The sequence below is a fragment of the Entelurus aequoreus genome, linkage group LG24 (genome assembly GCF_033978785.1).
Source record: "Entelurus aequoreus isolate RoL-2023_Sb linkage group LG24, RoL_Eaeq_v1.1, whole genome shotgun sequence".
NCBI classification, from domain to species: domain Eukaryota; kingdom Metazoa; phylum Chordata; class Actinopteri; order Syngnathiformes; family Syngnathidae; genus Entelurus; species Entelurus aequoreus.
The window spans coordinates 18,485,538-18,498,422 of NC_084754.1; the positions used below are offsets into that span (position 1 = coordinate 18,485,538).

The 12,885-nt window shown below is 41.3% G+C and overlaps 1 protein-coding gene across 1 annotated transcript in view; it reads left to right on the top strand.

The window, feature by feature from the left end:
• The window catches only part of pamr1b (peptidase domain containing associated with muscle regeneration 1b), an 88,350-nt gene that overhangs the window by 49,301 nt on the left and 26,164 nt on the right, over positions 1-12,885 (top strand). Inside the window, exons 3-5 of the mRNA XM_062035513.1 lie at positions 719-844; positions 1,331-1,445; positions 3,941-4,158. Coding sequence (XP_061891497.1) covers positions 719-844; positions 1,331-1,445; positions 3,941-4,158 — 459 coding nt within the window. The remainder of the gene's footprint in view (positions 1-718; positions 845-1,330; positions 1,446-3,940; positions 4,159-12,885) is intronic.

The window sequence follows — 12,885 nt, forward strand, 5'->3', positions numbered from 1 at the left end:
GAAAAAACATCCCCTCAGCCAGCTGAACCAAACAGACAGATGTTCATCGAGCGAGTCACTATAATAGTGATCATAATACATGCAGCACATCATGCTTGTTTGTACAATTACACACGCTGTCGAGCAAGCCGTTGACAAACAAAACATGAAATGTGGGATAATACTTTACAGATAATGTAATATGATTGTCCATGTTTTTTAGTCAGTACAGATTGGTGTTGTATCGCATTGTGTTGCGCAGTACAAACTCAAAAGCCATCCAGCTGCTGACGCAGAAGCTAGCTTAAGACTAATACTGTAGCATGCCGTCGCATGGCTATGTGTTACTACGCTACAAAAACAGTTCCTCAGTGTTTGCTCTTACAATAACAAACAACTTGGTTATTATACAGGTTACAGAACATAAATGAAATATTGTCGGCGGTTTTTGGATGCATTTTTAGAGTGATTTAGAGGCAGAATGGATTGTTCCCATTAGCTGCTTGCTAGAATGTAGAATGAGCCCAGTATTACAAATACAAAAAATAAAAAAAACATAGATGTTTTTGTCTCTCATAAAGATTGTGAACAAAAAACAGATGAATGGACATAGCATAGTTAACAATGCAGTTAGCTAGCAAGGTTATACAACAACTTCTAATAAGCGGAATGTAGTTTTCCATCCAAGCCGACTCCTTAGAGTCTTTTATGGTGTGATGTCATGGTTGTTTTCTATCAGGTTGCAGCATATTTGAGAACTGTAAGCGGTGCAACAATGGAACGTGGGGTCCCAGGGATGACTTCTTCGTCAGGGGCCAATTCTGTGCTGAGTGTCGTCCTGGATGGTCTGGTGGAGATTGCATGAGTGAGTGAAGTCATTTTCTTCAAGATCCCTTTGTGTATGCTTGGGGCATTGAACTGATTGCAACTGGACTGTCTGGGTTTTCTGAGGGTCATCTGAGTAGTTCCTGCTCATAGACTAGACAGGACTGCTCTATTTTGTATACTTCTCCTGCATGTGTATTTCTGTAAGATGTAGTCAATGCGCTTTCTTTTCCTTTCCAATATTTTTTTGAATGACTATGCCGACTTGGACCAATGCCATGCCCAGGGGGCTGTCTACATCGAGCTGACAAAGAGTGTCAGTCAATAACCTGGATACACATTAAACGATTGGAAACAAAAACAAATGGGTTTTATACATGTAACTGAGTCTGTTTGGGGAGCATACATAAACAGTTACATACATATAGACCAGCATGCTGTAGTAGTTAGGGTGTAATTAAAAGGCTCTAAAATGTTAAAGGCGAACCACCTAATGCTTCCTAACAGACTCTGTCTGTTCTGCCAGAGTGCGGTGGGGTGATCCATAAACGACAGGGCCACATGGTGCTGGAGAGCTACCCAAACAATGCTCGCTGTGAGTGGACAATACAGGTGGACCGGCCTTTTACGATCGAACTCAGGTAAGATAGCACTGGAAGGGGCTGATTTACTAAAGTTTTGCATGTGTTAAAACACATGCACACTTGACAGCGAATCCGCAATCTGCAAATTATATGCAGAATATTAGAACACCCACAATTCTGGGAGAAGATGAAAATATAAAGACTAAAACTGTTCTGCGTCTGTGTTGCGTCTATATTTAGTCTATTTGAAATGTGAATGTTGTCTGTCTATCTGTGTTGGCCCTGCATGAGGTGGCGACTTGTCCAGGGTGTACCCCGCCTACCGCCCGAATGCAGCTGAGATAGGCTCCAGCACCCCCCGCGACTCCGAAAGGGACAAGCGTTAAAAAATGGATGGATGGATGGATGGATGGATGGATGGATGGATGGATGGAAATGTGTGCTCAAACTGGCACAGTTACGCACAAATGTGTTTGAGAAAAGAGGTGCTCATGCTGCAAAGAAGGACAATGAAAGTGAGAATTTTCCGTCGGTGTCCGTGTTAACGAATTTGAACTGTCTGAAATTAAAAAAAATATTGGACATTGTCTATTCATCAATATCATTTTATAATTGTATAGCTGCTGGAGGACTTAAGGGGATGGTTAAAACAAATTCAATTCATTCGTTTTGGTGTCTGATAGCATTTTTTATAATGGTGTTCGATTTTTCATATAGGAAATATATTACTAATAAATTACTAATTAATAAATTACTAACAATATGCATTTTCTTGCATCTGGATCATTTTACACAAGCCTCCCAGAGCGCACCTTCCGCGTGCTAAAAATAGGTTATTTTGTCTAGATCATGCTTCCATATAGCCCAAAAAAAGGTGGTACATATTATATTTGTATGCTGCATGTCAACAACATGACGAAACGCCACAGGTTGGCCCATATGATGCTATAAATGTGGAGGTAAATGAGTGTCTTCATGGTGACAGTCAGGAGTACACACAACAAACACATTTAAATAGGGCAGTCTGCACCACTTTTGCACTTGTTATCACTGCAGTTTTAGTAGATCACCCACAACACGGCCATTATTAGTACACACAATTGTTTTTGTTTTTAACATATTTAGCACTTTTTTGGGAGGGTGATCTTAGCAGATCAGGCCCTAATGCTAAAGCTAAAAGATTAAAAAATAATGTCAACATAAAATAATAATAATGAAACATATTACCATTCAACAAGATTCAAACAGTGCTCCTCTGGTTTAGCAAGCAAGCATCATCAGCCATTGAGCTATCCGACCACTCACAATAACATCCTCCATTAATGAGCAGTTGAATGTAGAAACCTCATCTGGCATGACACCCCACCTTAAAATATTCACCGCCCGTCTGTAATAGTGATTAACAGCTGGTGGTGGCTCAAATGTCTGCTCGACTTTACGTCTGTCATTAATGATGGCAAGTCTACAGCAAAGTTAGGAAAAACTTTTTTTTTTTTTTTTTCAATAATCACTTTCCAGCTCAGTGATAACCTCCTGAGTCTGTCATTTTCTCCATGACACATCCAAATATTTTCACGGTCAAGTATTTACGCAGGCTTTGAGGGATAACATGTAAATTGAGGAATGGTTTGATTCAGAACACTTTTAACAATGTGTCGCAGCTTCAATGTTGACCTTTACCATGTTAAATGAGGCTTGCGGCGATTTCAAAGGCCATGCAGGATAACTAATACATAAGTATATTTTATTTATTTTTTCTGTGGCACGGAACCTACAAGAACTAAATGAAAATATAGTATCAATGAATTCTAAACATGTTTAGTGTATATTTCTCTGGATGAGGTTTGAATGGAGTGCAGCTTACTCGCATCAGACAACATCCTTTGCATATTCAGTGGGTTAAAGCCAAACTACTGGCTACAAAATGTGTCCGGAATTTACTGTCCAAGTTTTATCGACATTTAACAGCCACTGATCAGATGTAATTAAGAAGTTTATCCAGACTGGAGCCGTGATGCTCGTTTATCAGCGGTCATTATCGTCAATCAAACAACTGGAGTTGTATTTATGAGTGCATTCTTCCTGTTTAATAGGCACACAAGGAGCGTCCGTCATACATATTGTTGTCATTTTTAGGGTGATAAAGTTCCGAAAGCTTTCCGAAGCCACTGCGCCACAACTGGGCTTTGTTTTTCGATACGTTCATTCATGGCATCAACTGACAAGAGAGTTGATGACAGAATAGAACAGTCAAGTGAAATATAATGCATTTAAGTATTTAATTTTAGTGTCATGTAGAAAGTGAATCACAGCAGCAAACCGTAATTTAGCAGTGCCAGTCACCCTCCGCAGCTGTTGGAGTAATTACCGTCATTCATTGCTGTTTGTTGCCCGTTTCCTTTCTGAGTGTTCTGAAGCGTCAGAACTGCGATGGCAGCTGGTGGAGCACTGCCAGATTACACAGGTGCTCCCAAACGACAGTAGACCGCAATCTTTGCAGTTGCTAAGGTGTTTGAGTTGTGTTTGTTTTCCCTGCATTTTCATGCCCACAGGTTTATGATGCTGAGTTTGGAAGCACATCCCACATGTCGCTATGACTACGTGGAGGTCAGAGATGGCGACAGCATCAACTCTCGTGTCGTGGCTCGGTTATGTGGCAACAACAGACCTGCTCCCATTCAGAGTTCTGGAAACAGTCTACACATTCTTTTTGAGTCGGACGGCTACAAGAACTTCGATGGCTTCTTCGCCACGTTCCAGGAGAGCTCAGGTATGTCTTGTGTGTATAAACGCTAGAGGTGTGACGTCCGCAAACAAATCAAGTGTTTAAGTGAACGATGAGAACCGATTCACTGCAGCATTACTGCTAAGGCACAGGTGTCAAACTCAAGGCCCGGGGGCCAAATCTGGCCCGCCACATTATTTGATGTGGCCCGCAAAAGCCTGGAAATAATATGCGTTAATAAAATGCTTCATCTTATCTTACTAAGTATATTTGTTCTTTCTCTTTTGACATTAAAAATCATGTACTGCATGCAATTGCATATATTTTGAAATTCAATATTATCAAAATCAAAATATCATGTTATCATGTATTCCAAAAATATTTTTTGTTAAAATAAAGATAAATACTGTACTTAAATATCTGCTTGACTTATGATTTCAAAACAAATTATCAATCAAATTGTAGACTGTAAAATTGACAATATAATTTACTGTTAAATTCCGCCGACTGAGTTTTTTACCGTAATATCAACTTTGGTCCTTTTTTTTCCCATATACAGTAAAACACTAAAACATAAAAAACAAAACAAAAGAAAAACATTAAAACAACAAGAATTTCAAAAATAACAAAAACTGGCAGCTCTGTTGCTTGAATTTTACCGCTAAAAACAATGGTATTGTTTCATCATTCCATTCCATTTATTTGTATGCTGTAAAAAATCCACTGCTTTTACTGTAAAATTCTGGTGACTGAGCTGCCTGTTTTTAAAGTAAAATTTTGATATTTTTTTGCAGCTTTTGTAAAAAATATATTGTCAATGTATTATTTATATATATATATATATATATATATATATATATATATATATATATATATATATATATATATATATATATATATATATATATATATATATATATATATATATATATATATATATATATATATATATATATATATATATATGTATATATATATATACATGTATATTCATATATTACTCATTGTTAAAAGGGGCCCTCTGAGGGCAACCATAACTGCGATGTGGCCCTCAATGAAAACGAGTTTGACACCCCTGCTCTAAGGTGTGCACATGCGCAAAAGCGCACTACCCTCGTGTCATCTGCGCACAGCAAATCTATGCCACGCACAAAATCAAATCACATTTGAACTGTAAACAAAATTAAAGGCCTACTGAAATGATTTTTTTTAATTTAAACGGGGATAGCAGATCCATTCTATGTGTCATACTTGATCATTTCGCGATATTGCCATATTTTTGCTGAAAGGATTTAGTAGAGAACAACGACGATAAAGTTCGCAACTTTTGGTCGCTGATAAAAAAAAAGCCTTGCGTATACCGGATGTAGCGTGACGTCACAGGAGGAAGGACTCCTCACATTTTCCCATTGTTTACAATGCAGCGAGAGAGATTCGGACCGAGAAAGCGACGATTACCCCATTAATTTGAGCGAGGATGAAAGATTTGTGGATGAGGAAAGTGAGAGTGAAGGACTAGCGTGCAGTGCAGGACGTATCTTTTTTCGCTCTGACCGTAACTTAGATACAAGAGTTCATTGGATTCCACACATTCTCCTTTTTCTATTGTGGATCACGGATTTGTATTTTAAACCACCTCGGATACTATATCCTCTTGAAAATGAGAGTCGAGAACGCAAAATGGACATTCACAGTGACTTTTATCTCCACCACAATACATCGGCGAAGCTCTTTAGCTACTGAGCTAACGTGATAGCATCAGGCTCAAATGCAGATAGAAACAACATAAATAAACCCCTGACTGGAAGGATAGACAGAAGATCAACAATACTATTAAACCATGAACATGTAAATACATGGTTAATAATTTCCAGCTGGGCGAAGCTTAACAATGCTGTTGCTAACGACGCCATTGAAGCTAACTTAGCTACGGGGCGGCGGCGGGCGTTGTAGCTTTCGACGACACCCCGGTCACCATCAGAGTCGGCAAGAAACATATATTTCCCCAAAGTTACGTACGTGACATGCACAAAGCGACACGCACGTACGGGCAAGCGATCAAATGTTTGGAAGCCAAAGCTGTACTCACGGTAGCGCGTCTGCTATCCATCTCAAAGTCCTCCTGGTTGTGTTGCTGTAGTCCGCCGCTAATACACCGATCGCACCTACAGCTTTCTTCTTTGCAGTCTCCATTGTTCATTAAACAAATTGCAAAAGATTCACCAACACAGATGTCCAGAATACTGAAGAATTTCGGGATGAAAACAGAGCTTTTTGTATTGGATTCAATGGGTCCGAATATAGTTCCGTATCAACCATTGACGTCACGCGCATACGTCATCATACATAGACGTTTTCAACCGGAAGTTTCCCGGGAAATTTAAAATTGCACTTTATAAGTTAACCCCGCCGTATTGGCATGTGTTGCAATGTTAAGATTTCATCATTGATATATAAACTATCAGACTGCATGGTCGGTAGTAGTGGGTTTCAGTAGGCCTTTAACACATAACACATTTTTCTGTATTATTTTGCAACACAACTCTGTGATTAACAGGTGACGACAAGCGGCCACAACAGGTAACATTGCTCGTCAGCACTGTTCAATTATTGTAACGTTTGTCGAGACTCTTTTAAGGAGGACAAGAATGCCATTGATCACTTTATTTAGCAAAACTGTTTATATTTAGTAGTAACCAAACCAAACTTTAGTAAAAAAACGTATATTTAGCCAAACTGGTCATCGTCTGTTGTACAAAACCAGACCACGTCAAAGCACCTTCTGTCACGCACACACACTTTCAGCTTCACCTCACATTCGGTCCAACTGCGCCAACAAAATTAAAAATGGCTTACATTTGTTTAAACAACTGGTTAAACTAAGGAAGAGTAAATGCAGATGTAAATGATGCACTATGTAAAATTTGTGTGTCTTTATTACATTACTTAATAATATAATGTACATCTGGACCTAGTTTGCAAATACTTTCAAAATGTGCACTTAATTCTTACTATACTTACTGTCACCAAGTTTTGAGCAAATCAATGACTTGCAGTTCAGTAAAACATTTAAAAAACGTTCCTTAAAGACATCCTGACTACATGCATTTGTGTCTAAATATTGGGGTATTTTATTAAGCATATTGTATTCATGCTAGGAAATAATAACCTGTGACTAATCATGATTAGTCCCAATTCAAAAGTGGGATTTTTTTTTAAATTTACTTTTCTGGTTCATTTTTCCTGATATGTAAGGTTAGTTGAATCATACTCCAGCAGGTAGGGTAGTACACTTTTGTATTTTTATTACACCATATTTTTGGTTCTACTTTGATTTATACTATATATTATAAATACATACATTTTATTCTAAAATTATTACTTGTGTTGCGCTACAAATTTTTTTTGGTGAGGGAAAATTCAAAATAGTGATGTCACTGTCAAAGCATGGGAATATGGCATGTTAACACTAAAAACGCAACAAAAATAAAATTATTCAATCAATATTTTAGAAATATTTCCACTAATAGAGTAATATTTGTATAGACTTAAATTAGTCTCATCCACATCCTGTATTTTAACCGCTAAAAAAAAAAAAAAAGATTGCAATAATGAGCCAGTCTTCTGAACGACTCTTTGCAAGGAATGGCTCCTTTCAAAAATTCCATCTCTAATGCCCGCACATCTGGCAACAACAACAAATGCGACATTTAAAAGGGTGCACTTGATTGATGAGTCAGTTAAAGGGAGATGGTTTTCTTTTTTGCAGAGTGAGCCATTTTAAATATCATGTTCAGCAACAAAGATCATCCCGAATGGCTTTCTAACAAATTAAATTACAGCCTGTTAAAAGCTCTCTTGTGAGCCAGTTTGTCACCCTAGATAAATTGGGATGACGGGATTTTCACAATGATTGTGGTGTCTTTTCCTACTTTAAACATTGTGAAGATCTCCATTGAATTGAATGTGATGTTTGAATATTCACATTGAATCACAACAATCCCAAGTGGATCCCTCCTGTGGGCCAGTAATTAGTTGGTATCACGTTGGCGCAAGGTGAATAAGTCAGTTGTCAGATTCTATGAGTAAATGTTCCGACTTGTGCCCGTCCAAGATTATTTTGCTCCAGAGATTCAATCTAATGAAAAAAAGAGGTATTTCAATGGGAACACTTTACTTTTTTTAAATAACGTCTGTTTTTTGTAAATTCCTTTGGTGATAGGACTGTGGCCAGGGCAGAGTTTCAACTGAGGCTTAAGTAGAGTTTATGTGTTTTCTCATACTACTTTCACACTTTTGTTCCAAGTTAGTTCAAAACAACTACTTTTAAATGTGTTTTAAACAGCAGATTAAAAATTGAAATTAGGTTTTGGAAATTCCACCAGTGCCATCCATCGACATGTTATCTTACTACAGTTCTCAGACCAAACAGAATCTCACAAAAGTGAGTGCATTTTACATTCTCAATACAGTGGTACTGTACCTCAATTTCCGCGTACATTTAAATACAAGCTATCTATCGAAACTTGGTAATACCTTAGTAATCAGCTTACAGCTCTAAAATCAGTCCACACACAGCCATTATTATCTGAATAGCTGGCACCACAACTGAGTTCACTTCACTGTAAACATGTTCCAACTGGGCCAAACATATGAATATTTAGAGTGAGCACCATTGACATCTGGCACTACCTTTGGCATGGAATTCCATCACCTTCCCCTTTCTCACCAAACATGCTTGACTGTAAGCAAGACAGAATCATCTTGGTACTCATTATCTTGGAACCCATGTTAACTTCGGTGACTAAAAATGTTTGTCTTCGTTATCGTCAACATCCTATTTACTCCTGACAAAAATAGGACGATAACTAATGAAAACAAATACACGTTGACTAAGACGATGACAAAATTAACTGACATTTTTGTCGACGAATATAAAGAAGACTAAAATGTTGACGTAAATGAACCCAGCACGGAAGAAATATTCAAGGCGAGCCGTGGGTGTTTGGAAATGTTTTGAAAAGAGGAGCCGTCATTCACAGCATTGGTGCGGCATGCTCAGACAATGATGCCGCTTCAAGGATTTTATCGGCAAAGAGGGCTTTCTACCTTAGCAAGTTTTTAACTGTGATAAGACCGGACTTTTTTGGAAAAACATGCTAGAGGGCAGTGGCGTGCCGTCACTAGAGGCAGGGGAGGCACGGCCTCACCTGCCATCATGGAAAGAAAAAAAAAGTAAAAAGAAAAACAATTAATTAAATTGTTATATGTATCCAGTGATTATACTAAAGTTATTTTCCATTTAACTTCACCAGTTTTAGATTATTTGTATCTTTATTTTCACATTTGCCGTTCAAATACTGAGAAGAGACGGTGCGGTGATCAGCAGCCAGTTGAGGCACGTCACAGCGTTGTGCCTCAACATGGATTGTGCACAATGACTCGGCTAACTGCTGGCCTGCTGTGCAGTGAGACCGTATTGCTATATGAATTATATTATACATTTCCATAGTTTAGTTAGCTGAGGTATATAATGTACAGTGTATTTTGTCAACAACTGTATGTGTGTAACGTATTTCTTGTGCTGAGCGATCATAAAACTGGAGGCTCGTCTCATAACCCCGCCTCCTGGTGCCAAGCATCTCCGCCGCAGAATGCACCGCCCGACGGGAGCGCCACACCAACCAAAGCCCACACCCAAACCCTCCACGTGCAAGACCGAATCCACCCAAAAGAAGTCACTTAACAAGAAGCCAAAAAGTGCAAAAACAACAATGCTCGCGCGGCGCGCCGGAGGAGCCGTGAACAGGGACACAGCATTAGGTACACCTGCAGACTACAGCGCGGATTTCATATTTCATTCAGTTACAACTCCTCCAACACGAACACTACTGCTCCCGCACTTATAAGTAAAGGTAAGACCAGAATAACATTTTTTTAATTAAATGTGCTTTTTTTGTGTGCTACAGTTTGTAAGTGTAAAGTTAAAGTTAAGTATACCAATGATTGTCACACACACGTTAGGTGTGGTGAAATGTGTCCTCTGCATTTGACCCATCCCCTTGTTCAACCCCTGGGACGTGAGGGTAGCAGTGGGCAGCAGCGGCGCCGTGCCTGGGAATAATTTTTGGTGATTTAACCCCCAATTCCAACCCTTGATGCTGAGTGCCAAGCAGGGAAGAATGCTGGTATGAGCTTTTAAACATAACCCGTTAACTGCTGCCAATCAAATGGTGAATAAGATACTTTTTAGGGTTCATATGTTTGTAAATCTGACTGTGATGAAGTCAGTGCCTCACCTGACATGAACCTCACCGCACGCCACTGCTAGAGGGGTACCCCGCCTTCCGCCCGATTGTGGCTGAGATAGGCTCCAGCGCCACCCGCGACCCCGAAGGGAATAAGCGGTAAGAAATGGATGGATGGATGGATGGATGCTAGAGGGGACCTTTATTACAGCGAAGGAGAATGCAGTACCTGGACATAACCCAATGGATGATTGACTTACACCGCTTTGCTTGTTTACCACTCCCAAACTGTTGATCAACTGCCACAAATATTCAAAGACCCAAGGTAAAATGATTTTCCATTTTTGTGTATTGTTTTGTAATGTTCTCCTTTCTGAGCTGCCACCTTATCGTGGTAGAGGAGGTTGCGTGTCCCAATGATCCTTGGAGCTATGTTGTCCAGGGGATTCTATGCCCCATGGTAGGGTCTCCCAAGACAAACAGGTCTTAGGTGAGGAACTAAACAAAGAGCAGCTCGAAAACCTCAATGCAAAGCAAACTCAAGGACCCAGATTTCCCTTACCCGGACTTGGGCCACCGGGGCCCCCCTCTGTAGACAGGCTCAATGGCAAGCACCATGTGTCCGAAGAGGCAACGCAGGTCCCCCCTCCAATAGGCTCACTACTCATAAGAGGGGGCATAGAGGTCGTGTGGAATGTGAGCTGGGCGGCAGCTGAAGGCAGGGCCGTCGGTGGTCCGATCCTCGGCTACAGAAGCTAGCTCTTGGAACGTGGAACGTCACCTCCCTTGGGCGGGGAAGGAGCCTAAGCAGGTGTGCAAGGTGGATAATTTCTGGCTTGTAATAGTCGGACTCTTCAGCACAGCAAGGGCTCTGGGACCAATCCTTCCTTGCAAAGAGTTGTTCAAAAGACTCACTCATTATTCCAATATTTTTTTTCCCACCTCCGGAAGAACTTTGAACATGTCAGGAGGGAGGCGCTGGACATTGAGTCCGAGTGGACCATGTTCCGTACCTCTATTGTCAAGGCGGCCAATTGGAGCTGTGGCCGCAAGGTAAATGGTGACTGTCGTGGCGATAATCCCAGAACCCGCTGGGATGCCGTGTAACTAAAGAAAGAGTCCTATCGGGTCCTTTTGGCTCCTGGGATTCCGGGGGCAGCGGAGAGGTACTGACAGGACAAGCGGTGTGCCACTTCGGCAGTCGCGGAGGAAAATCTTGGATATGAGCGGGGTTCAGGGATGCCATGAAAAACGACTTTCAGACGGTTTCAAAATTATTGTTGACCACCATCCGGCGCCTCAGTAGGGGCAAGCAGTGTACTGTCAACACAGTGTATAGCGGGGACGGTGTGCTGCTGACCTCGACTCAGGATGTTGTGGATTGGTGGAGGGGATACTTTGAAGACCTCCTAAATCGCACCTATAAGTCTTCATATGAGGAAACAGTGCCTGGGGAATCTGTGGTGGGCCCTTTTATTACTGGGGCTGACGTTGCAGAGGTAGTTAAAAAGCTCCTCGGTGGCAAAGACCCGGTGGTGGATATGATCTGCCCGGAGTTCCTCAAGGCTCTGGATGCCGTGGGTCTGTCTTGGTTGACAAGACTTTGCAACATTGCGTGGACATTGGGGGCGGTACCTCTGAATTGACCGATTGGTGGTTCCTCGCTTCTCAGCCTTCCTGGTAAGGTATATTCGTGTGTACTGGAGAGGAGGCTGCTACGAATAGATGAACCTCGGATTTGTGTGGGTCATCCTGGTCGTGGAACTGTGGACCAGCAGGATCCTTGGGGGTGCATTGGAGTTTGCCCAACTAGTCTACATGTGCTTTGTGGACTTGGAGAAGACATTCGACCGTGTCCCTCGGGAAGTTCTGTCGGGAGTGCTCACAGAGTATGGGGTATCGGACTGTCTGATTGCGGTCCGCTCCCTTTATGATCAGTGTCAGAGCTTGGTCCACATTGCCGACAGTAAGCCGGACCCGCATTCAGCGAGGGTTGGACTCCGCTAGGGCTGCTTTTTGTCACAAATTCTGTTCATAACTTTTTTGGACAGAATTTCTAGGCACAGTTCACGAGTAAGGGATGAGTGGATCGTGAGATCGACAGGCGGATCGTTGCGGCATCTGCAGTAATGCGGACACTTTATTTATCCGTTGTGGTAAAGAAAGAGCATTAAATTTACCGGTTGATCAACGTTCCTATCCTCACCTATGGTAATGAGCTTTAGATTATGGACCAAAGGACAGGGATCACAGGTACAAGCGGCCAAAAATGAGTTGTCTCCATCGGGTGTCAGGGCTCTCCCTTAGAGATAGGGTGAGAAGCTCTGTCATTCAAGAGCTCAAAGTAAAGCCACTGCTCCTCCACATCGAGAGGAGCGAGATGAGGTGGTTCATGCATCTGGTCAGGATGCTCCCTGGACGCCTCCATGGGGATGTGTTTGGGCACGTCCGAGCAGTGGGAGGCCACAAGGAAGAACCAGGACACGTTAGGGTTGGCTGGCCAGGGAACGTCTCGGGATCCCCC